The sequence below is a fragment of the Urocampus carinirostris genome, chromosome 3 (genome assembly GCF_059441175.1).
Source record: "Urocampus carinirostris isolate Australia breed hairy pipefish chromosome 3, RoL_Ucar_1.0, whole genome shotgun sequence".
In the NCBI taxonomy this organism is placed as follows: Eukaryota; Metazoa; Chordata; class Actinopteri; order Syngnathiformes; family Syngnathidae; genus Urocampus; species Urocampus carinirostris.
In genome coordinates this window covers 17,661,273-17,688,860 of record NC_142351.1, presented here as the reverse complement: position 1 = coordinate 17,688,860, position 27,588 = coordinate 17,661,273, and the positions used below count along the sequence as shown (strand labels likewise).

The following is a 27,588-nucleotide window of genomic DNA, read 5'->3' as shown; positions in this document are numbered from 1 at the left end:
TGCACAAAATATAGTGATTTTATTCACATTTAGTTTCTTTTGTCTTTGATTAGCATATTTGGTATTGGAGTAATCCAAAAGTAATTGAAAGTAATCCAGTTAAAGTAACCCTACCTAACCCTGTCAGAATATATTGAAATACTGTACAGTAGTTTATAGGAATGAGGATGTTGTCAATACAGCGTGTTAGACACCAGGGTGCAGTAGCACAATGCAAAGCTTTTTTTCAATCGCAGCCGAATTTACATTAGAGATTTTTTTTTAAATATCAAATTCAAAACTTCCGCCAATATTTTTAAATCGTAATTTACATTTCTGTGCACCAAAGGATTGCAATTAAAATATATATTTGGGGTCGAAACAAGGCCAGAGCAATACATTTTTTTTGTATTCCATCCATCCATTATCTGCACCGCTTATCCTCAGTAGGGTTGCAGGGGTGCTGGAGCCCATCCCAGCCATCTTCCGGCAGTGGGCAGGGGACACCCTGAACTGGTTGCCAGCCAGTTGAAGGGCACACAGGGACAGACAATTTGCTCGCTCATTCACACCTAGGGACAATTTGGACTGGCCAATCAACCTGACATGTATGTTTTTGGAATGTGGGAGGAAACCGGAGTGCCCGGAGGAAACCCATGCAAGCACGGTGAGAACATGCAAACTCCGCACAGGAAGGTTGGTAGCTGGATTTGAACCCATGACTTCAGAACTGTCCCGCACACGCGCTCACCACCGCGCTGCCTTATTTTTTCGTATTGATATTGATTATTTTCAATAATATTACTACTACTGTTTGTCAGAACCAGAACAGGAAGAGGACCCAGATGCGTAACGTTTTCACACAAGCTTTATTTTACGAGAATGGGGCAGTCATGCGCATGAACACAAACGCCAGGGTAGATAGATGGATAGATTTTTTTCTTTTTTTGCAATGTATTTTTATATTTAACCATTTTGTGTATTTTTTCTGTTTCCTTTTGTTAAATATTGATTGGTGTTGTTTATGTGCTGTGCTCTCATGAATAAAAAGCCACAAATTGAACTCACAAATAACAGTAGTAGTAGTAGTAGTAGTCAGGGTTCGGTAGGGTTACTTTAACTTGATTACTATCAATTACTTTTGGATTACTCCAATACCAAATATGCTAATAAAATACAATAGAAACTAAATATGAATAAAATTACTAAATTTTGTGCAGGCTTGGGGAGTAATGGAACACATGGAACGGCAAAAATGATGTTGGCAAGCTGTTTGGATTTATTTTCATTTTGTTTCTGTCACATTATATGTTAGTTTTGCCGGAGATCAAAGCCAGGAGAGAAAGCTTACCACGTGTTGTGAGTCATAATTTTATTCATATTTAGTTTCTTTTGTCTTTTATTAGCATATTTGGTATTGGGGTAATCCAAAAGTGATTGAAAGTAATCAAGTTAAAGTAACCCTACCCAACCCTGGTAGTAGCAACGACAATAGTAACAATAATAATAGCAATGATCATCACTATATCGATTTTGTCAAAGAATGTTAGCTAGCGTAAAGGGCATGCTAAATAAAAAGTTTTCCACATCTCTATATAGGTTATGCAAGCCTTGGCGGAGGTCCCAAAATAGTAGAGAGGCGGGGGAGGGCGGTCGCTTGTGCTTTACGACGTGACAATTGTTCCGCCGTCAAAGGCAAATAAGCAAGACAGGAAACATGCGCACTCGTCTTCCCCCCTGAGACCGAGAGCGCCATTTATTTACTTATTCCATTTTGGAGGCCTGGGCGCGCCCCTTCTTCATCCCGGAGTAGTCTAAAGTAGACGTTAGACAAATGAGCTCCTTGTACGACCAGAACTGCTTGGAGGAGGAGCTGAGCCGGGACGAGGATCTGGACTTTGAGTACTTGTTTGAATATGAACCACCTTGCAGCAGCGAGGCTGAGGAAGGACGTCAAGGTTTGTGAGCGGATTTTGGCGCCAATGCCTGTACACGAGGGCTAAATAACAACAAAATAATGTAATTGTTTGAAAACGAATCTGGAAACTGAAATGCAAACGAGTTGTGGTGTGAAATCATTGTCCCTTTTTCGTGGGGTCAGCATTGGCGCCACCAAGGGGTGGCCAGAGGTGGCCACAGCCCCCCCATAAACAGGGTTGGGTAGGGTTACTTTAACTTGATTACTTTCAATTACTTTTGGATTACTCCAATACCAAATATGCTAATAAACGACAAAATAAACTAAATATGAATAAAATTATGACTCACAACACGTAGTAAGCTTTCTCTCCTGGCTTTGATCTCCAGCAAAACTAACATAAAATGCAACAGAAACAAAATGAAAATAAATCCAAACAGCTCGCCAACATCATTTTTGCCGTTCCATGTGTTCCGTTATTCCCCAAGCCTGCACAAAATGTAGTAATTTTATTCATATTTAGTTTATTTTGTCTTTTATTAGCATATTTGGTATTGGAGTAATCCAAAAGTAATTGAAAGTAATCAAGTTGAAGTAACCCTGCCCATAAATTTGTTGACCACCCTACTTGCCTGTATATTATAGCATTGTTGTAGCAACAGTTGTGCATTTCATCCCAAATGACCAGCCAGGCTCCTCACCTTCACAGTAGTCCACCCGTCACTAAGGTCTGGGGGGTTACGGACTATGCACATTAAATCATTAGTAACATCAAATATTACCCAAACGCTTATCGACAGTATATCAGTTGCCTTGTTCTTAAATCTTTCTAATTGTGTTCCCCTGACCTTCTTACTTCAAGAATCTGAAATAGAAGATACCTTTATTTTCATTGTTACAACATGGGATATATTGTGACAAAGAAATTGGACGTGGTACTCCAGGTCCACATTTTACAGTGAGGATAAGGAAAACAAAGAGATAAAGGAACAAAGAAGATGTTTTAACTGTCTTTGTTATATAGGCTTTGTTTTCCTCCGGAGAGGGGGTGTATGAGGGGTTGAGGGACAGACAGTGATGGGTGGATCCAACTAGATGTTTGATCTTACTGTTCACACGGTCCATTGTTTTTTCCCTAATTGCTCAGTCCACGTGTTGAATGGATTTGGGAAGTACTGTCCTTAAACACGCCCGATTAAAGTCGCCGGCGACGATAAAAGCTCCGTCGGGTTGTGCAAGCTGCTATTTATTGATAGTATAATATGATATATATATATATATATATATATATATATAAAATATATCTCATCTCATTAGCTGCACCGCTTATCCTCAGTAGGGTCGCGGGGGTGCTGGAGCCCATCTCAGCAATCATCGGGCAGTGGGCAGGGGACACCCTGAACTGGTTGCTAGCTAATCGCAGGGCACACGGGGACAGACAACTCACTCGCTCATTCACACCTAGGGACAATTTGGACCGGCCAATTCACCTGAAATGCATTATATATATATATATATATATATATATATATATATATATATATATATATATATATATATAATAGATAATATGGCTTAGGTTTGGTATGCCACCCCAAGATTCTGAGTGGCCCCATCTGGCCACCCCTATTAAAAATTTCTGGAGGCGCTACTGGGGGTCATGTGTCATTTAGTGGTACAGACCTGTACCAAACCGTTTGGTATCAGGCCACACAAAAATAGATAAAAGTTGCCTTGTTTTTTCCTGTTTACGCGTATTTTTACTTACTCACAAAATGAAGTTTGGGTGGGTGTTTCACACAAAGGGAATATATTACCATATTTTTTCAACCATTGACCAGTCCCAGAATATCGCCAAACACATTTGCACAACATTGGATGTTGATCGAATCTGGATCATCGTTGTGAGAGACCTGAATATTATCCACTAGACCACTAAGGATGTGGATGACATAGGAAAAGGCATTCGATTTTATCTCATCGTCAAAACTATTTTTTCGTGGTATGGCGCTGTTGAATACGTGGGGCCATGATTCAAACGATTTATTGACGATGTAAACTATCCATCCAATATCTGTACCGCTTATCCTCAGTAGGGTCGCGGGGGGTGCTGGAGCTCATCCCAGCCATCTTCGGGCAGTGGGCAGGGGACACCCTGAACTGAAGCCAGTCGCAGGGCACACAGGGACAGACAATTCGCTCGCTCAGTCACACCCAGGGACAATTTGGACCTGCCAATTAACCTGACATGCATGTCTTTGGAATGTGGGAGGAAACCGGAGTGCCCGGAGAAAACCCACGCAAGCACGGGGAGAACATGCAAACTCCACACAGGAGGTTTGATCTCTCGACCTTAGAACTGTGCCGCACACGCGCTAACCACTGCGCCGCCGTGCTGCGATGTAAACTATGAACTCAATAATAAAATAAAATTTACAATGTACAGTTTTTATTTGATGCCTTTCAAAGTCAGTTCCATCATCAGATACACCAGAGTTGATTCACTCGTCGTGCTTTTTCATTTGTATCTTATGGGACGGTACCGTGATTTAAAGTGTGATAATGAGATACAACCTAATGCCTTTTCCTATGTCATCTCCATCCCTTGTCCTCTAGTGATTACACGATGGATTTCGGCTCATAATTATGTTTTGTTGTTATTGTTAGAATCACTAATGTTATTATTCGGCCAATATTGTCAGACATTAGACCATTCTGTGGTACAGCAAAGGTTGGGGACCACTGTTTTAGAGCATTTATACCTTAGAACTCTGCCAGACTATTGAGTACAAAAACAATACACAAACATTTGAGCAAAACAGCCTATGTTTTCAATCTCATATCTTTGTGTCAAAAATAGTTTGGGGATTTGAAATTAATTTGTTGCCAGTCAGCGACCTCTGCAGTGCTTCAATGCCAGACATTCTTTTAATTGCCAGTTTATCACATGGTACATCTTGACGACAATTAGATTAGTTGCCAAATAATAATTACATTACTTATATAGTGGCGTAGTTCTGGATCCAGACAGACAGGTAATGAGCACTGTGATAAAAAGGAGTCTGTTGGGTCTATCCAAATTCCTTGAGATAGTAACGTTGAAAATATAAATTGTACTCTTCTTTGCAGATGACCCAAATCTTGTGTCTCACAAAGTCCTCAGTCCTGAGTCAGACCAAGCCTTCCTGGAGGAGGTCCCGCCGTATGCAATCAGAACTTGCGGTCGCTCGTACGTCGGACACCCGACGGAGGTTCTGACAGAGTACGATGACCAGGAAGCCCGTAACTACCTGGACTGTACCCGGCCTCAGGGTTTGGCCTTGAGCCCTCGCATTGAAATCACACCGTCCCGGGAGCACTACAGCCACACCCGTGACTCCTTGCAGAACCAGAACCAAAACGTCAACAGTCCTCGACCCACTTTGACTGTACCAGGCCATGAGAACCTCTCCTACCGCGAACCGCAGTGCCTAAGCCCAGCTAGCAGCAATTCGTCCACCAGCTGGCACTCAGAGAGCTATTCCCCCTGGGCATCGCCCTGTGTTTCGCCCAGTAGCGGCCATAACCCGGCAGACCTTTGCCCCCGCTTGCAGAATATCCACACTTGCTCCCCACGGACTTCCCCTGGGACATCCCCGAGCACCGGCCTAACCGAAGACGGCTACCTGGGAACGTGCCCGCCTTCCCCAAGCCCCGGCTCCCGCTCCGCCTCCCCGCAGGGCAAACGTACCTACGACATGTACAAGAATCCCGCTTTGGTTCCTCCCATGCACTCCCGTAGTCCCTCTCCGCAGAGTGGTCATAACATGGGGTCCCACTACCCACCCAGCGCCTTGACGGAAGCCATGAATGGCTTTGGTTTGCCCAGTAAACTCATCAAGACTTCCAACCCAGTTTACACGTTGTACCCAGAGCATCAAGGCGAGGGGAACTACTTGGTGTCCTGTAACCAGGACTTAAAAAGCAATCCTGCCCAGGAACCGTTCTTCGTAATTCCTCCGATGTGGCCCAAGCCGCTGGTCTCCAGCATTTGCAGGTTCATTTCAACAAAATTCCTCACTTGGGTTGTTTGATTCCAATTTCTGAACTGTGCCTCTTCTGTTCTGCAGTATCCCGTTGGCGTCCCTCCCCCCTCTGGAATGGCCCATGCCCAGCCGCACAGACCACTACGAGCTGTATATCGAGGTGCAGCCAAGGCCGCACCACAGGGCTCACTACGAGACGGAGGGAAGTCGAGGCGCCGTCAAGGCCCACACAGGGGGACACCCTGTGGTGCAGGTACCGCCACACATTCCAGTTTACCTAAAAATCAGCCTCACAACCAGCAGCATAAATTACTGAAAAACGAAATAAAATAATCAGTCTAGAGTTGGGTATCATTTAGGCTTTATTTTATACCAATGTACTCTCAATTGGTTTCAGTGCATAAACAGTTATTAAAATAAAAAACATTGCTTTATTCAATGTGCTTAACCGATGTGACTACAATTTTTCTTCAAGTGCTGAATTGAACTCAAAAAACTAAATCAAATGAAGCTGTACTTTTGCCAATAAATATGTGACTAGAAAGAAAAATGGGCATAATAATAAATAGAAGATTGGTTGTTCTACATTATCCACAGTTTTGAAACAAATACTCTAGAATATTGAAAATATATTTTTTCTCAATCAGTGGTTTTAAGCAGTGTGGTTTAAGCTTTTTAATCGACCCGTCATATGTTAATCATATAATAATAGTATATCAGTGTTTTAAATAAGTACTATTAAAAAAATAGTGCCAGTCCATAGTGTCCTCAACATTCAAATAGCTGGCTACATTTTTCTTACCTTGCTAATATTTTTACCAGGTTTTTATTTAACAACAAGCAAGCTGTAGTACATTTCGAGTTTTTCAATTCATATCATCAAACTTGAAAAAGGGACGTGATGTGTGTTTAATTCTGAGTGTTTAAACCCAATTTGAATAAATGGTCTATCTTAAGCTTATTAAAAAAATGTAACATGTACATGTAGATGTCTGTAATGTTTATTCCATAATTGCATATGATTGCTGAATTTCTATTTTTTTGTCATATTTCTAATTTTTGACATCAACGGAATGTTAACAAAAATCCAACAAATAAAGATGTGTCTTTTTGAAAAAGCAGCAACAATTATGAGAACAATGTAATATGCTTATTTTCTCTTTTTTTCCTCATGTTTTGCCATGGTATCAAATTCGAGACTCGGTAGATGCCAAAAAATAAAGCAATCATTGTTTGCCTGCCATATCTTGCTCACCCATGTTTTAGCGTGTAATGGAAACAAACAATTCCAACTGTCATATGACCCTATCTAATGACGTATGTGTGTTGGAAGTATTTTGATAAGTACTTTATTTAAAATTGATGGGATAAAAACTCTTAACATGTCACAATATGGAAAATAAATAAATACATTTACTCTAATCAAGACAATGCATGCGCGGGGCTTACTTTTGGATGGACCATGGATTTTTCCATAGAACGATCAAAGCTGAATTTCCTGAATAACACTGTCAAAGTAGCGACAATAGATACAAGCAAAGTTAGTGTGAAAATACAGACACTGCCCTACTTACGAACGAGATAGGTTAAGGATGATCGGTCGTAAGTTGAATTTGTTCGTAAGTTGCTGTATTTTGTATGATTAGATAGATAGATAGATAGATACTTTATTCATCCCCGCAGGGAAAGTCACAATAAGTATGTTTAAGGCTTTTATAACTAAGCTGTATTGTTTTGTACTAAAACATAAACATTCAATAAAATAATATGCTCTGTAAAGATAAATAAAGTTGAGTTTAACTTGCTTTTGGAAGATGCGCTTCAAGAGGTACTCCTCCACAGTAAAAGCGTTCCGACCATTTTGTCAACCGCATCAAGCTTTCTTATTCCACTTTCATTTCAAAAGAAACAGAAAGAAACTTGTCTCTTCTTTTCACTTTAAACCAACCATATTGAATGGTTGCACAAGATATTAAACAATAAAAATGTCAAAGTTCTTTGAGATAGTATGGACATAGAAATTTTACACACAAAATTGGAAGAGAAAGTGGATTTTTTTTCTTCCGGGCTGATGCTGATTGACCTCTCACAGTGCCACGCGCCGGTAGCGGCGGAAAGAAGTACTACAGTAATGTCTTGTACTCGGAAAAAGGTGCACTCAATACAAAATCTTACCTTCCAGCAATGTCCGGATATTTTTGACATCCCGAAAAAATGTTCGTATCTACCGTTTTGCGTAAGTTGAATGGTCGTAAGTAGGGTTGCGTCTGTACTGCAGCCGATTGTAACAAATTATGATTAAATATACTTTATACAGTGTATAGACTTTCCACTAATGAATTTTTTCCCCCCATTTTATATTAAAATAATTTGCTTGTTTCCTGAGTTCTGCACAATCTTCTATGTATTTGCAAAACCTCATATAAAACTAATTTTCCTTGGTCCCATGTTGAAACCATCCTATTGTTATGTCCAGGGAATTGCCAACCAAGTCCTCAAGAGTCCTGCATGTTTTTAGAGTTTTTCTGCTCTGAAACAGGTCATTCCAATAACTAGGATCCTTATTGAGATCAAGCACGGCTCGCTAACAAGCTGATAATTTGCATCAAGAGAAACGTCCAAAACTTGCAGGACAGGCAGCTCTCAAGGACCACCTCTAGTTTAGCCTCTTTCTAGTAACGCTTAATTAACTTTTAACCCTGGCACCACTCCCTTTTGTTAGAAATGTAGAAAGTGTGAGAAGGTATGAGTGAGACGTACGTAAAAAGTCTAGCTGGATTTAATAGTTGAATTTTAAGTTTGTTATTTTGTCAAAAATTCCCCAAAACCCACGCAAACATTCAAAGACTCGTAGACGTCCAATGAACGGCGAGCTCTCTTGTTACATAGCTTTTACACGCCAGCATTCCTAACATAGACACATAACACATAAAGAGGCAGGAGTGTCACCTAAGCATTCCTGGGTGACGACTTTGCGCTATGAGTTTGTGTACAGAGCACAATAGACTTTTAGAACAACACTATTTTCAAAACCATTTTAAACACATACAAGGAACATACTGAGAGGAAGCAAATATGCCGATTATAACCGTGCAAGGATACCTTGGTGTGTTTAAAATATATATGTATTTGTTAAAACTCGATGGAAAATCTTATCCCATTGGCATTTTTTTCTTATATTGCTCTTCTTTTAACCTGTTTTCTGGTCAAAGTCAAGTCAAAGTCAGCCTTATTTTCAATTCTGCAGAATAAACAGAGAATTGATTTTACGTTACTCTCAACCCTCAGTGTTTAGAAGATTAAAAAAGAAATGTATCTGATAAAATCCATCACCAAAAACATAAATTTCATTTTGTAAGGTACACACAATTGCATTTTGGCAGTTTACGCTGCAATTGTAGGCTGTGCAAGCTGTTCAGCCCTCACGATTTGATCAGACTCTTGTTTTTTCTAGGCTAAACTAGCAACACAAACAGACATTTTCTTTTATTTATTTTTGAATATCCGCCATCCAGCTTCATAGCAGTCTAACCACACAAGTAAATCAACTTCCTCTGTCAATGATTTTGGGTCACGTTTCTCTTGCTACATCAAGAAATGTTGACGGCGACCATTGCAGCTTCAACTTTACTTTTTACTTTTAGTTTGTTCTCAAAGCAATTGGTGATATGTGTTATTGACAGTGTTGTGCATGTTACTGGAAAAGTCATTAGTTACTGTTACTAGTTACTTACTTTATTAGGTAATTCCGTTAGTCTTCAAAAGGGCTGCACGATTTGGAAAAAAAAGGAATTGCGATTTTTCAGACCTAAATTGCAATTTCGATGCAATTTTCGATTTTAAAAGAAAAGTGCATTTTTTGTGTTAGGTTTTTTTTCTGGGGAGAACATAAACATAGGGACATGCTCACATACATACTTAGAGACTGAGAGTATACGTCTGTAAGAAAATATCAACTTTAAATGTACAAATAAAAACAGAATTGCAGTTGAATGAATTGTCTTTTTTGTCATTATACAAAAGGACAAATAATTTGGAGTAATATTCCTTGTAAGAAAACGATTAAGAGAGCGGCTGGCAAGCTACACACTGAAGTCCGGTCACCGCGACTTCTGCAATGTCTTTGTGATGATTGAAAAAATAAGAGTCACAAATGCAGCAGTTTTCCAAGAGTAGTAACTCCAAGTCGTCCGCTTTATTGGTAATATATCTGGCGTTTGTGACTAGTCACATTTGGCTGTGGTGGCTTAGGAGTCATTAGCCTAGCTGTTAGCTTTCCTTTCCGACATGGACGCGATAAAAATCCAGGGAGCGCCCGTTGGTGATAAGCTCTTCCTTGCGCTTTTCTGACTTTCCTCAGAGTCCGGTTTAATTTATGAATTTATTCTTAATGTAATGAGCCACTAAAGCTACAGACTGTGGCGCTTGTTTTGGTGGCCATTTTTTTTGCACGCGCTGCATGACTGACTGGCAGCTTACACCAGCCTATGAAAGCCGTGCACACACGTCTTGCAAACTTTGCCTCATCTTTATTGGTTCTTGCCATTAAAAACCTTCTTCTGATTGACCAGTGCGAAATGTGACAATTTTTGATGGCCAAACACTTCGTCATTCAAATAACAAACTGGAACTATAAATGCTTGAAAAAAACCGCAGTGGTTTGTGGTAAAACTATTGCACTATGTCACATCGCGATGTCGATTTGATTTCGGTTAATCGTTCAGCCTTACCCTACAGATTACTGACTCCCAAAAGTAGCACGTTAACAGGGTTGGGTAGGGTTACTTCAACTTGATTACTTTTAATTACTTTTGTATTACTCCAATACCAAATATGCTAATGAAAGACAAAATAAACTAAATATGAATAAAATGACTAAATTTTGTGCAGGCTTCAGGAGTAACGGAATACATGGAACGGCAAAAATGATGTTGGCAAGCTGTTTGGATTTATTTTCATTTTGTTTCTGTCGCATTTTATGTTAGTTTTGCCGGAGATCAAAGAGATCAAAGCCAGGAGAGAAAGCTTACCACGTGGTGTGAGTCATAATTGTATTCATATTCAGTTTCTTTTGTCTTTTATTAGCATATTTGGTATTGGAGTAATCCAAAAGTAATTGAAAGTAATCAAGTTAAAGTAACCCTACCCAACCCTGCACGTTAATCTAAAAGCAACTATTTAATCGGAAAATTACCGTACATACTCTCATTGAAGCTGACCACCGAAAACTGCTTAACGACAGCCACATAATAGAAGAAATAGAAGAAAACATGTACACCAAGCTGTGGAAGCAGTGAAGCTTTCATACTTCTTGTATAATCTTGAGAGCTTGGAAACAAAAATTAAGTTGAGACTACATATCCATTCTGTTTATGGGCTTGAAACCCCTCGAAGATTTCCTCCTCCATTGCTGAGAAAGTTTAGAACACAATTAACGTAAATTATTTTCTTACATTTGTTTTCCCTTTGATTTCTTGTTCCGGTGCAAGCCGCGCTGACTACCATTCGCTACTGGTAACACACAACCAAATTTGTGCATTTATTGTAATCTGTGCTCACTGTCACTGTCTTGTACCACGGACAGACTGAAGAGATCTTTTCTTCCTCATGCCATGAGGCTCTTTAACTCTACCCGGCAGAGTAAAAGCCCACATCAAACCACACCCCCTACATTGCATATTACCGAATTTTATTGCAATATGTATTCTGTGTAGCACTAATTAGATATTCTATATAACACGCTACATTGGGCATTTGCAACCTCAGTGGAAATGTTTAAATCTAAACTTAAAACTCACTTCTACTCCATTGCATACGAATAACCTACTCCTCTTGTCGGTTGAAAATAGTTTGTGTAATATAGTGTAACAATCTGTGAAGCCCTTTGAGACTCTTCGTGATTTAGGGCTATACAAATAAAAATGACTTGACTTGACTTGACTTGACTTGCACGTCACATTGGGTATTTGTAAATTGTATTCTCTTTGCTTTATTATTGTATTGTTCTCAGCTCAGGGATGCTGCTGGAAATGTGAATTTCCCTGCGGGGATGAATAAAGTATCTATCTATCTAGCTATCTATCTTGACACGGTGCCACTGTAACTGTATTGAGTTGTACTTTATAGGACCACATAAACATGCCAACTCCACTATGGCAATGTGATTAGTGGTGTGATGCTGTCGTACTAAAGGCTCATTATTCAGTCTTGAGCGAAGGAAGAACAGGCAGTGGAGGTTTTAGGCACGGGTGAGGCGGGCAGCCGCTAGGGGCATCAATTTTACCGTGAACCCCCCCCCAAAAAATAATAATAATAATAATAATAAAAGTACGCCGCTAAGCAGTTTTGTACTATCTAACGATATAGCTTTGCCTCTTGTCAAATGGGCGCCCCTTCGTTGCAGCTTTGACGCCCTTGCTTGCTGTGAAGGTGTGTGCAGAGACTGACAGGCGACGAGGAAATGTGTAGGGGAGGCGCGCAAGGGGACACTTCACCTCTGCCTGTTTCTTTGAAAACGGCCGGGAGGCCGAGGGTGGGGGTGGCGGGGGTTCGCAGTATTACTATACATTAAATAATAAGCCGGAGGTCCCTGTCCTCCAAATAATGCACATTATTCATAACTTTGAAAATACTGGCCAACTGCTGCGCATTTTCTGAATTGTGTGAAATGGATAAAATAGTCATGAAAGTAGAAACAGCCTGATTGTGCACCACATGGCATATGAAGCCCATAATGAGCCAATTAGTGATGCACTTAAAACGTTGGAGAATTCTTCAATATAGTTGTTGATGCAGCCACATCAGCCATGAACAAGACGTTTTTCACATTGGAAACAAATACTGAGTTTTGATTGGTAGAACAATGTGAGGCACTAGGCTCCACACTGTCCTTTAAAGGGCGCTCAGATTTAAGTCAAGTCATTTTTATTTGAAAAGCTGTTTATCACAAGGAGACTCAAAGGGTTGCACAGACCACAGATAATTGCAAACTACAGTCTATTATTACACCATCCTCTGACCTAAAACCTACACGAGGGCAAGGAAAAACTCAAAAACCACAACATGAGGAAAATGAAGAAACCTTGAGAAGGTACCACACATGAGGTAATTCCCCTTCCAGGATGACCAGGATGCAATGGATGTTGTGATAACAATTAATAAACGTATATTGTCAACATGAAATATAGGTCATTCATAAGCTATAGAATAGAAGTATGTCTTAACCCTAGATTTAAACATTTCCACTGAGGTTGCAGATCAAATCTCTGGGGGCAGAGCATACCACAACACCGGGGCCCGAATAGCGAACGCTCTTGAACCTGCAGATTTCTTCTTGGCTCTTGGGATTACTAGCAGACCAGCATAATCAGAGCGAAGGCTCCGGACTGAAACATAGGGGGAAAATAAATCTGAAAGATATGAGGGAGTGAGTCTCCAAACAGCTTGTGCAGTAGAACTTTACTGACCTGCCATCAAAAACCATGAGCCTCCTTGAGCTGATCACCTTCATAGACCACAACTTTTGGAATGTTGCACTCACTCTGCCAGTCACAGTGGCTCAAGCAGAAAAGAGCTTGTCAAAACTGAAGTCGATAATGTCGTACCTGAGGTCTACCATGTCTCAGGAACGGCTTTAGTGCATTTTCAAATGTGTGTGATTGGGTGATTTGCTGTATAACAATATAAGTCTATTTTAGAATTTTGTAATATTGTTCTCTTCACTTTTTAAAAAAATATTTACCATTTTTATGTATACTGTATAGTGTATTTGTATTTATTATCAAAGTATTTTTGAATTTTTGTTGTTGCCATTTTTATGTATTTAGTGTATTTTTATTTATTATCTAAGCATTTTAGATAAATATTTGCCATTTTTATGTGTAAAGTGTATATTCTTTTTTTATTTAAGTATTTGTGCAATTGACAAATAGATCTACCTCTTATATTCGTGTTTTGGCATTTTCTTGGTGGGTAAGGAGGCTGAGAGGCCGCTTGGAGTAATTCAGTGTAGAACTGCCATTGGGAACAGGTACCGATTAGATGGCGTTAAAGTTCGTGAAATGTTTTTAATAAGTAGCGCATGTAATGCATCTTATAATCCCGTAACAACTTTTCAGTTACACATTTTTATGAATAAAGTGTTACAGTACTTATTACTGAGAACAGTAATTGCGCTTCTCCCAACACTGGATATAGATCACAGACAATGTTCCCGCTAATTTTCCACAGGTCTGAGCGTTCACACAAAGTCGGTGAGCAGCGCTTGAAACAACAGTTCGACTCGACTTCAAAATACCGCATTTAGGACACAACGTCAGGGGAACTCGTGTATTTTTACCTTCATGCACTGTAACTTTGACTTGAGTCGCTTCTTAATTAGTAATTTTGAGCCCTCATTTTTGTGCGCAGGCTAGATTTTTTTGTGCGCTGAGAATGTACGAGCAGTGCGCAATTGCGCACGCGCGCAGCTTAGAGGGAACACTGATCACAGAGCAAGACAGCGCTTGAATTGAACTCAAAACTTGTTTGTACTGTGGTGGGCTGGTGACCAAGAAGCAACTATTACCCACCTCCTTTAATATTACTCCTTATTTACTGTAATATCTAAATGTTCTTGGCTTTGAGTAGTCCTGTTCCCAGTGTCCCAATGCAGACTATTTTCCGTTGTTGTTTCATCTCTTCGATGCTGCCAAATGGCTGGAGCTGCGTTCTGCCTGGCTGGACACGGCTGTATTGGTCCGCGTTGTCCCTCCCTTCCTCTTTTCCCACCCTGTTACGACCCCCCTGCTTTACTTTTCCTACTTCATGTTCAGTCATGACTCACTGCTCCTGCATGTCGCCGTGACAACCGGCCGACTTCTCATGTTTGCGCCTGGTTTCTCCTCTGTCCACTCCCTGCGGTTGCCATAGTTACTGGCCGTCATCAAAGATGTTACAAAGATGTGAAGTGTCTCTTCCAAGAGGAATGAGTACTTTTTGTTCCCTTTAATCAGACATACAATATTTAGGCCTTAAAATATAATATCAGAAACATATGCACTCAAATGAAAAAGGGTAAAATTAAGTTCACCAACTTTCGAGCCAAAGGTTTATCACCATTATCCATAACTGATCTCTCTTCAGCTGACTTGTTAACACATGATGTTTTCTTCCTTCCTCAATTGAGTGACTCTACTGCAATTAAATAGACATGAATGCCCGAGACACATCACAGGATATGGTGCCGCTACGACCCTAGTGGTTAAGGGATCCTACTTACCGACATGTACCTACCTACCTACTGCAAACTAATACCTTTTTTAGTTTTACTGTTTACAAATTTGTCTCCTTTATTTATTTTAAATCAATCCTTTAAGGGACATTTCACTTAGTTCCTCCTTTTTATGCCCTCAGTGATTCTCAATTAACTAAATTCCGTATGTCTGCAATCAACCGTCTGCCTTTCTGGGGTTATTTTAGTGTGGAGTGCACATTTTAAAACTCAATTCAGAAAGGATAGCGATGATCTAATATACATATTGGAGTGTACTTTTTTGTGCTTAGCAGAGGGCACTGCTTATGATCTACTTCAAATATATACAAAAACAAGTACTAATAGAATTCCGAATAACACTATTCACATTGGTTGGACACATACCAAGGGCTAGTTTAAAGCAAGGAACAAAGAGACCTACAAGAGCTTAAAGTCTTAAAATTCATTGTTCTGAAATAAGGCCTTAACTGGCATTAAAATGTCCTAAATCCAATATTCGAAAGTCTTAAAAATGTGAACACATTGAGATTTAAATTTGTTTGAACTGAATAGATTTATTAACATTCATTAATTGTCTTTTTCAATAATTTTCTGATATACTTTAACAGAACTATCAAAACAGTGGTCTCAGTTGGGCCTTTCAGAGCAGACTTAGGTCAACCCACAATACACATAGCAACTAACCCTAACTTCGGACAGAGACCTTTCCGAAAGAAAAGTGACTGTCCAAGGAAAGTTTTTCGCCATAGCTAAAAGCTGTGCCAGGTTATGTGTACGGGATGTGTTGTGCGCAGGAAATGTTTGTGTTTTTTTGTTTTGTTAGGTCAACTTAGTCTTAAATTTGATTTCAAAAAGCATCAAAAAGTCTTAAAAAGTATTCAATTCAGCTTGCCTTAATGTGTAAAAACCCTGTTTTCACTAAACCATTTGAAGAATGTTTCAGTTATCTATCTGCTGAACCATACACTGAACAATCAAAGATTTTACAATACGGCAGATATCCAAAGCAGGTGAGAGCAGCATCGAGTAACTAAAAGTGAAAATGTAACTAGGAACTCACCTACAGTCTGCCTGGCCTGCAACACATGTCAAGTCAAGTCATGTTTATTTGTGTAGCCCTTATTTACAAAGCGTCTCAAAGGTCTGCACAGATCAAAGACTATTGCAAACTACAGACTATTATGACACCATCCCATCATCTAACACCTACATGAGGGCAAATAATACATATTATCAACATGAAATATAGGTTATTCATATGCTATAGCATAGAAGTGTGTTTTAAGCTTAGATTTAAACATTTCCACTGAGGTTGCAGATAGAATCTCAGGGGGAAGAGCATTCCACAGCACCGGGGCCCGAATGGAGAATGCTCTCGAACCAGCGGATTTCTTCTTGGCTCTTGGGATCATGAGTAGACCAGCGTTTGCACAATGTCGCTCTGTTGTCAGATTTACTGTTTAGCTTTTCACTCTTTTTTTTAAGAACATGGCAACACACACAACCGGTTTAACGTGCTTGTTACTTTGATGGTTGCGCATTTCATAAAACCTCTCTGTTGTCTCCCGCAGCTGCGAGGCTACAAGGGCAAAGAGGCGCTCAGCCTGCAGATCTTCATTGGCACGGCCGACGAGCGCATTCTTAAACCGCACGCCTTCTACCAAGTGCATCGCATCACCGGCAAGACCGTGACCACAAACAGTTTCGAGAAGATCGTCAACGGAACCAAAGTCCTGGAGATGCCCCTGGAACCCAAGAATAACATGAGAGCAATGTAAGATCATTTAGCAGTGTTTCACCACTTACACCTTTTTAACTGAACCTCCAGGTCATACTTTTTTAATGTTAAAATCCGGAAATGGAATGTAGTTTACATTTTCATGATGTTGACAACATGAAGTTGTTGGAATTATTTGTGGCGCCAGTGGTTCTGGAGGCAGTCATGGTAAAATATTTTGTTGTAACATTTTATTTTCCTATATTTATAACTTCTTTTTCATCAAAATGAGTTCCCAATTAAATTAATAATAATAAATAATAAACTGAGAATGACCGGCTTTTCGGAAATAATAATGACTTTGTTCATCCCGTTCTGAGGGAACTCGAGACATATTTCCCCTAAAATTCATATACGCATGTAAACTCCTGGTTGATTTGTCTAATTTGATGGGACATCTTTGAGTTGAGTCAACCCAGTGTGAATTATCCAATTTTAGTGTGATTCGATAGCGGTATTCCTCAACTGGTCGGTCGCCAACATTTACAAAAATTAAAAAATAACCGAAGGTCAATAACACTCCTTAACACTAGATGGCGGAAATGCGAGTTGACACCTGCCATTTCACACCACAGGGGAAAAAAAAAAATAAATAAATAAATTATATATATATATATATATATATATATATATATATATATATATATATATATATATATATAGCAACCCCGCGACCCTACTGAGGACAAGTGGTGCAGCTAATGAGATGGGAGATGATATATATTAGTATAAATGTATAAATATTAGTATAAATAGCATAATAATTGACAGAAAATAATTGAGACGCACTGATCTAAAAGGACATTGTATAATATTTAGCGCCTCTTTGTGGTAAAAATACAACTCAATTTATTGATCTGAATTATAAGCAAAACTACATATACTATATGATTTTTTTTATAGATGTTTTTTATAATTGTTGGTCAAGAAATTTGTATTATTCTACACAACATGAGGCTCACCTTTAGAGGGAGCTGACATGATTGTCCGATGTCTTGCTGCTACGGGTGCCCCTATGAAAAAACCTTGTGTAAGGCTGGGCAAAAAAATGAGAATGAAAAATGGTGCGGTTTGGTCACTTTTTTGAGTCTCCATAGTTTGTATTCTTCCTTGTGCCTTGTAGCACTTTTTTCAGATGCAATACACAATACAGCTTTAGCTAGTGGTCAAATATTACACAGTATCCTTTTATGTAATATATTTAAATCAGGTTCTCCAACCTGATGCCTGTGGCTACCAGGTAGCTCCCTACAAACACCTGAGTAGCCCACGGACAAGTTCTGAAAACAGCTCACCGGTAATGGGCCATTGCGACTTTCTCATGAATTTGATTTCTATCTGACTGATGTTTTAGTGGTTGATTTAAATTTTAATATTACAACCTGGTAATAACCTAGAAACAACATAAATTACTTTAGAAATAGAAATCAAAATGGTAGCCATTCGCGCCAATCATTAACAAACAAAAAGCTCTTAGCTTTAAAAATGTTGGTAACCCCCGCTTTAAATACCGTATTTTCCGGGATATAAGGGGCACCTAAAAACCCAAATTGGCTGGAAATTTAAAAGTGCGCCTTATAACCCAGTGCACATTATTTACTGTGCATAAGATTTGAAATGCAATCAGTAATTATTGGATAGGATTGAAAACGCATACGGTAATTATAGATGTGCGTTACTACACAAGGTTTTATGGTATACTCCAGCATTTGAGCAATGATTGATCAATCAATAATCATTGCTGGCACAAATCGCAATACATGATATGCAACAGGATTTGAACCGGAGTGTTGGCGGTGAGAGCGCCAATATTTTACCATTTAACCACCGGTGGAGCAGATGACATACAAAATGGCATGAGAAACAATCTCATTATCATACTTTTTTTTACAGTGCCAGAAACACTGATTTGCATAGTGCATTCTGATAGGTTCAAGTTTCTCCACTTCTTCACTTGTGCCCCAACAAAGATAAAAAAGACAGAAACATTAAAGAGAAAGTCTTCCAACAAAATACTAATCAAGCTCTTTTACATTAACATGCATATTAAATTGTAAAATTATTGCAGCACAGGTGAAGAAATTGAGAGACTCTTACCTATCAGAATGCACTATGCAAATCAGTGTTTGGGTACTATAGAAATAATGTGATAATGAGATGGTGGTAATGCCTTTTTGCTTTCCATTGTACTACTGGTGGTCTAGTGGTAAAGTATGTGGGTCCAATTCCCATTTTAAACGATATTTTACCATTTTAATCAGCGATATTTATTGACGGATTCATCATAGCACTATTATATGCCGCAAGTGTATAAAGAACACTCTTGCGGTAATCTATGTTTCATGGGCTTTATGTATGAAAAATGTATGACAAAAGACCATTTTTGGGGGGATGCGCTTTATATCTCAATGTGCCCAATATTGCGTAAAATAGAATAGAATAGAATATACCTTTATTGTCATTGTTACAACATGGGATATATTGTGACAATGAAATTGGACGTGGCACTCCAGTTCCACATTTTACAGTGAGGATATAAGGAAAACAAAGAGATAAAGGAACAAAGAAGATGTTTGTACTGTCCTTGTTGTATAGGCTTTGTTTTCCTCCGGAGGTGGGGTGTATGAGGGGGTGAGGGACAGACAGAGATGGGCGGATCCAACTAGATGTTTGATCTTACTGTACACACGGTCCAGTGTTTTTTTTCCCTAATTGCTCAGTCCACGTATTGAATGGATTTGGGAAGTACAGTCCATAAACATGCCCGATTAAAGTCGCCTGCGACTATAAAAGCTCCGTTAGGGTGTGCATGCTGCTGTTTATTGATAGCAGCGGGCAGGAGATTTAGAGCTATGCTAACGTTAGCATCCGGTGGAACGTTAGCATCCGGTGGAACGTAAACAGCAAGCACAATGACCACAGTTAGTTCTATGAAAATAAAATAATATAAAATAAAATATGGTAATTAGGCCAAACATTACTATTCTATTCTGTTCTGTCCCAACACGTCGTCATTCAACTTGTTTACTCGGTCACACAGAATCGACTGCGCCGGCATTCTGAAGCTGCGGAACGCTGACATCGAGCTGAGGAAGGGCGAGACGGACGTGGGGCGAAAGAACACGCGTGTCCGCCTGGTCTTTCGTGTGCACGTCCCGCAGCCCGGAGGACAACCCATCTCCCTGCAAGTGGCCTCGCATCCCATTGAGTGCTGTAAGCAAAACGGAAAACACTCGTCGCTTTCTGTGTCTGCCATGTATTTTAGATCCTCCATGTCGCACATTCGAATAAGTTGGGAGCCATCAAAGATGTCTTTATACCGGCAACGGGCACACCTGATTTTACTGCGTGTTTGCTCAACGGTGCAGTCGAGCTTTGCTACATGTTTACACAGACTTATTAAAGCTGCGGGTGTAATCAAAGCTCAAACAAGAGCTTGTACTTTTTCATCCGGCTTCGCGAGGAACGCGACATTCCTGTTTGGGCTAATTTGTACAGAAAAAAAATCAATTTTATGAGGCGTCACTTCCAGTCTGCTTGCTGGTCTGGGAAATCTTGTTTTAAGGCGTCTGCACGCAAGACATCTGTCGGGTGGACATCGTTGTTGCACGAGGGATCGAAGGTTAAACTGGAGTGTGTTACCTTCACTGTTTGACACTTTAGTTCCAATAGAATAAATTGCAGGACGAGAATGTTGCATTCCATTCAGTAGTAATATAGCATTTTTTCAACCCCAGACATTGTATGATATGTAGTCATGTGATTGCAAGAATCTACCGTTGCCGTTGTAACATGAAGCTGCCTTTAATCGAGTACACAGGTGGTCTTTTGTTTAAGAAGTTACCTATTGTAACCCATAATAATGCAAAGGTTTTTTCACAATTTACTGTATTTTCAAACTATAACGCTTACCAGGGTTGGGTAGGGTTACTTTAACTGGATTACTTTCAATTACTTTTGGATTACTCCAATACCAAATATTCTAATAAAAGACAAATGAAACTAAATATGAATAAAATTATGACTCACAACATGTGGTAAGCTTTCTCTCCTGGCTTTGATCCCTTAGATCTCCGGCAAAACTAACATAAAATGCGACAGAAACAAAATGAAAATAAATCCAAACAGCTTGCCAACATCATTTTTGCCGTTCCATGTATTCCGCTAATCCCCCAAGCCTGCACAAAATATAGTAATTTTATTCATATTTAGTTTCTTTTGTCTTTTATTAGCATATTTGGTATTGGAGTAATCAAAAAGTAATTGAAAGTAATTCAGTTACGGTAACCCTACCCAACCCTGACGCTTACCAAAAAAAACCCTAAATCGGCCAGAAATTTCAACATGCGCTTATAACCCAGTGTGCTTGTGCATTAAGATTGTTTGTGCAAATATTGATCAGGTTGTACATTTTTTTTCCTGTCCGCAATTGCATAACAATTCAAACCAGATACCACTGCAGGTTTCCTGCAGATTGTTGAAAAGACTTAAAAGGCATTGAATTGCAGACACTGCCCTACTTACGAACAAGATACGTTCCGGACGATCGTTCGTAAGTTGAATTTGTTCGTAAGTTGCTTCAGTGCTATATTTTGTATGTTTAAGGTTGATATAAGTATGTTTAAGGCTTGTATAAGTAACCTGTATTGTTTTGTACAAAAAATAAACATTTAATAGAATAATATCCTCTATAAAGATAAATAAAGTTAAGTTCAACTTACTTTTAGAAGATGAGCTTCAAGAGTTAGAAAGTGGCCGAAAAAAAAGCATTTTCTCAACCACATTAAGCTTTCTTATTCCACTTTCATTTCAAATAAAATGGCTCGCCTCTTTTTCCCACTTTACACCAACCATATTGAATGGATCCACGAGATATTAAACAATAAAAATGTCAAAGTTACAGTATAGTATCTTGAAACACGAACTAGGAAGAGGAAGACGGATTTCTTCTGAGGAGTGGATGCTGGGTGAGCTCTCACAGTGCCACACGCCCGTAGCGGCGGAGAGAAGCACTACTGTACTGTCCTGTACTCGGTAAAAGGTGCACAATACAAAATCTAACTTGCAGCCATGTCCGGATATTTTTTGACATCCCGGAAAAAATTTTCGTATCTACTTTTTTGCGCGACTCGAAAGTTTGTAAGTAGGGGAGCGTCTCTAATTATTGTGAAAATAAGGCCTTTGTTGGTATTAAAATGTCTTAAATCCAATTTTTACAACGTATTGTCTTTGTAGATCATGCATGATGTTTACATGTTCTTAGAAAACATTTGTAACATTGGGTTTTGGCGATTTCATAAGATGGTTCTTCCTTTGCAGCTCAGCGTTCAGCGCATGAACTTCCCGTCGTGGAGAAACAGGACTCGGACAGCTGTTCGGTGCTGGGAGGTCAGCAGATAATCCTGTGCGGGCAGAACTTCAGCGCCGATTCCAAAGTGGTTTTCATGGAGAAAACGCAAGGTGAGTGGCATAATTTCACTTTCTGAAATCATTTTTATCGCATTTGCTCGCTTGTTCTTCTGTAACTGCAATAAAAATAAACGTGTGACATTGAACGCCTCACTTCACCCTTGACTTTCTTTCTTTCTACTCAAAATAGATCTGGACTTATTGATCTTTTAGGACAATGTTTTCAATGTATTTTGAGCCAAGGGGCACCTTTCACTGTAGTACACGGTGACAACGGCACATTTGAGGTTGAAACTCCTCGAGTCAAAACCAAGTCTAGTGTGTTTCCATCTTTATGAGTCGGCGAATCAATCACTTGATTAAAACCAAATGTATCAATTAGAGACCGAAACGCCACAGTAAGTGAACTGAGTGGGGAGTTCATATGAATGTTAAAGTCCCCCATTATTATTTTGTCTGCATAGGTCAGACAACAATTTAGAGAATTAATCTAAGAAAACTGAGTATGGTCGTGGTGCGTGATAAATAGTTACCACAAAGACCACATGACAAGAGCTTCAAACGTCTTATAATTATTAGAGGTACGGGGAGTAAGTTTGAGTAGTTTTTTCAGAAATAAGCACAACACCGTCACCCTTCTTCAAAGAGCATGCTACATGACAGCTCACGAAGTCTTGAGGAGAAGCCTCATTTAACGGTAAAAACTCATCCGGGCTCAACTAAGTTTCACACAGACCAATGAGGTTAAGTTTGTGACCACGAATAAGATTATCAACAAGTAGAGCTTTAGGAGCAAGCGATATATTATTTAAAAGACCACATTTTAGCTTTGTTAAATCTTTTAACTCAGCTGAAGTCTTTGTAGAAATTGTCACAAGATGTTGCCGTTCGGCCGTGTTGAGTCTCAGGCGTCCGTTGACAGGCAAGATCAATGAAGAAATATTGGTGGAATTAGGCACAATTCCAATCATCTTCATGTCCTTATCTGCCATTTCGCCGATGTAGCTTCCTTAGCTTAGCACCAAGGCCCGAGCGACAGCCCCGCTTTTGTTTGCGATCCCTACTTTTGATGGATTGAATTCAAAAATAGACTCGTCACAGCAACATCAAGATCAGTCTGAAACAAGATACTGGGAAAATAAAAAGCTGGGGTAGCTCACCAAAGTAGTCTTGCAGCCATCACATTCAATAATAATACGCAACCATGGTCTTCTTACATCCGTGAGTGTACTAAATCCAACCGTGTAAAATATTTACACACTCCAAAACACGCAATAATGCCGACAAATAAAAGAAAAAAAGCCGCCAAGAAGCATCTGCATTGATGGACGTTGCTTTTTGCTAGCTGTCTGTTTAGCCCCATAATTCCTGTTTACAAATACGGACCAGGAAAAAATGTTTTCTCCAGGCCGCAGAGCAAACAAACATGTGATTCACATCTTTTTCTGTCAATTGCAGGCTTTGTTTTGCCCCGCCTTAGCCGATGCCAGCCTGTAAATGCTAAAAAGGACCCACCTCCTTTACCTCCGAATAACTTTAGCCAATAGTGACCGATTCAAATGATGATTGACACATCTGTTGGGAAATGAAACGCTGGTGTATATATATATATATATATCCCGGCATACACCGCGGACTACTTCGCTGACGGGGAACATCTAGTCGGCGACTACTTGCCTTAGTTGTGAGACCTTGCAACTCAATGTTGATCATATATAAGATGAACCGTATTATAAGGCGCCTGGTCAGCTTTTGAAAAAAAAATATAGGCTTTTAAGTGCGCCCTATAGTGTGCAAAATGCGGTAATTTGTTCAATCATAAATGGTTTCAGCATGTAGAAGCATTTCGTCATACATATGCATTTCCGATTTTACCATATTTCTGGTCAATAAGGCGCACAGGATGATAAGGTGCACTTTTGAATTTTCTGGCAAATTTTAGTTATTTACTTGCGCCTTATAGTCTGGAAAATACTGTTATCTGCTGCCACTTACTGATATGGATGAATGTTAACGTACACTCGGCTGATCACTGGAAGAAATCAAACATACTAACAACGACATGCTTGTTTGCGATGATAAAATTGGGAAATTTCTTGCGACACATAACAAGGTCTTAGTGCAGGCTAGTGCTCCCCAGCCACGGGTTGAAAAATGTTGTATTAGGAAAACGTTTTTATTGCTAAATAAAAAATGCCTCCTAATCACATGTTTTACTTTCAATGGATTGGGATCACCTCTTTGCGCATTTCTAGGGTTGGGTAGGGTTACTTTAACTGGATTACTTTCAATTACTTTTGGATTACTCCAATACCAAATATGCTAATAAAAGACAAAAGAAACTAAATATGAATACAATTATGACTCACAACACGTGGTAGGCTTTCTCTCCTGGCTTCGATCTCTTTGATATCCGGCAAAACTAACATAAAATGCGACAGAAACCAAATGAAAATAAATCCGAACAGCTTGCCAACATCATTTTTGCCGTTCCATGTATTCCGTTACTCGCCAAGCCTGCACAGAATTTAGTAATTTTATTCATATTTAGTTTCTTTTGTCGTTTATGAGCATATTTGGTATTGGAGTAATCCAAAAGTAATTGAAAGTAATCAAGTTAAAGTAACCCTACCCAACCCTGCGCATTTCTACTCAAATGTTGTATTACTCTAAATATAATAGATTCAGAGTTGTACAGTTGAGCAAAGAATTCTATCTTAAATAACACCCACTCCCCTTATGGAATTCCCAAAAGGTGACAGAAATGCTCAGTGAGGCAGACATGGAAAAGGAAATCTTTCGGAAAGGGATTTCTGGCAATTATTTTGTGACATAAGACTGCAGACAGGGTACAAGTGCGGAATCCCTCTGAATTAAAGACAGATGCCACTGCGACCAACCTCCACAATCGCCCTCTCGATTTCATTTTCCCCTTCATAATTACGTCCTTAGGGCCAAGAAAATGTCGGTGTCTCTCTTAGAGTGGAGTTGCAACACAGTGTAAACAAACATTAGTGCCAGGATAGAAGTCATAGAGGGAGAGCAGAGTTGATTATTTAAAGTTGGCAACAATTGTGGAATCCCCTCATTCTGTTTCCCCCATCTGACTCATTTAAACCATGCACTTTTAATTACCATGCTGACAAACGTGTTTCTCAGCTACAGGAAGATTCTGAATCATGCCATATCATGGTCCTTCACAGCTTGTTTTGCGTTTTTTTGACGATGCTTACGTGGATGCTAATATGTGGTATGTAAATTAAACTTTGATCAGAGCGTTTGTACCAGTAAGCCAATTGGGTAGCTGGAACTTACAGGTAACCGACTTCTATTGCATGTACAGTACGTTTGTATGGTAAACACATCTTCCTGATCACTAAAAGCTCATTGAAATAGTCATGACACATAAAACTAAATTAAAGGCGAGGAAAAAACGTGCGCACGTGCTGCATAAGAGGATGGGCTGGTTGCAAGGAGGAGTCACAGAGATTGATATTGTGGATGTTTTTCTCATACTTAATGACATTTTTTGATCATTTCACATGTTGTACGTTGTATCACTTTTTTTTTATAAGGGAATTTCTTTAAGGGAAAAAAAGACCAATCTCCTCTTGCCGATTTTGGCTCTGATCCAGATCGTCTATCACTGGAGACGGCCAATATTATAGCGGCATTCTACATAGTTGGTCTTGCTGAGAGTAGGTGCCGTGTTGTGTTTGTGAGGTTTATAATCGCTAAATAAGGAGGATTTGTAATTATTAATAAGGGGAGCAATTTGCAAAGTTTACAAAGTATGATGATACGGAAGCACTTACTGTCCACTTAAAATTAAAGTTCTGTCACAGACCAGAAACGGACACAGGACCCAATAGCGCTCGTTTTCTCAGTTTTTATTGAAAAAAGAAACGCGAGAGTATGGCTTGCTTCCACAATCCGATGGCGGACGGACAAAAGGAGCAAGCGGTGCGGAAGTGGCACTTCCGTGTCTGGCGAGGAGGATCGGAGTCAGGCAGGAATAGCAAGTCGTTGACCGGGACTGGAGATCGAAGGCGATGTCGAGTTCGTAAGCAAGGTCGGTAGCAGGAGGCAGGCGGGTAACGGGGCAAAACAGGTCAGGTAACAGGCAGGCAGAACGGGGCGTAATCAGTTCCGGAAACAGGTTGGCAACAAAGATCAGGCAGAAAAAAGCAGGGCATAAACGGAGTCGGACAAAAAGGCTAACTGAGCCGAAAGCAACAGTTCGCATAACAATCTGACGGCTTCCTTTGGAAGCCGGGGGTTAAAAAGGGAGTGACAGCCAATCATCTGTCCGGGCTGTTGGCGCCAATTAAGCCGCCGCAGCTGCGCTCAATCGGCAATCATGACAAGTTCATGCACATTTAAATAAACATACACACAAAACAATTTTACAGCCGGATTTTTTTTTTTGCCTGTAGTATTTTGCATGTGCAAACTGGATGAGCTGATGCTGGTGGTAAGCAGTCGCAAGTGGTCTCTAGTGGTAGCCTCTGGGACTGCTCGTGAGATGGATTTTCCTCTGTAAACCGATGTAGATTGTTATTAAAAAATATTTGTACCTGCATGAAGTGCTACCCTGTACTAGAATTCAACTTAGATCATGAGCGTATTTACCTGTAAGCCAACTGGGTAGCTGGAACTGACAGGTAACCGACTTTCATTTGTTTGTATCTATGTATAGGCATAAACCAGAAAGGAGTTTTAAAGTCAAAATTCCATTTTGGCTTCGGGCCCCGGTGCTGTGGAATGCTCTTTCAATCTGCAACCTCAGTGGAAATGTTTAAATCTAAGCTTAAAACACACTTCTATTATATAGCATATGAATAACCCATATTTTATGTTGACAATATATGTGAATCTGTGTATTACTTGCCCTCATGTAGGTTTTAGATCAGGTGATGGTGTCATAATAGTCTGGTTTGCAATAATCTGTGGTCTGTGCAGCCCTTTGAGGCTCTTTGTGATTAAGGGCTATACAAATAAACATGACTTGACTTGACTTCCATTTCTTTCAGCATTTTATCCTCTCTAGAGGATAATCCTGAAACCTTTTTCAGATTTCAAAAGCATCATTCAAGAGAGAATACTAATCAACTGCCTATTTCACCTTTCAGATGGGATGCAAATTTGGGAAATGGAAGCGACAGTGGACAAAGATAAAAGTCAACCAGTAAGTAGGGCATTACACTCTAGACACGCTGTTGCGGGT

At 39.7% G+C, this 27,588-nt stretch overlaps 1 protein-coding gene across 3 annotated transcripts in view; it reads left to right on the top strand.

Annotated features, from left to right (window-relative positions):
• Nucleotides 1-27,588, top strand: part of nfatc2a (nuclear factor of activated T cells 2a) — a 51,544-nt gene that overhangs the window by 900 nt on the left and 23,056 nt on the right. For 2 of the 3 annotated variants that reach the window (XM_088330902.1, XM_088330901.1), the window contains exons 1-7: nt 1,670-1,937; nt 5,027-5,933; nt 6,007-6,175; nt 16,747-16,949; nt 19,993-20,165; nt 22,272-22,412; nt 27,494-27,549. In XM_088330902.1, coding sequence (XP_088187028.1) covers nt 1,814-1,937; nt 5,027-5,933; nt 6,007-6,175; nt 16,747-16,949; nt 19,993-20,165; nt 22,272-22,412; nt 27,494-27,549 — 1,773 coding nt within the window. In that variant the 5' untranslated portion in view covers nt 1,670-1,813. Of the gene's footprint in view, nt 1-1,669; nt 1,938-5,026; nt 5,934-6,006; nt 6,176-16,746; nt 16,950-19,992; nt 20,166-22,271; nt 22,413-27,493; nt 27,550-27,588 lie in introns of those variants that run through there. The other variant, XM_088330903.1, reaches the window with a different exon arrangement.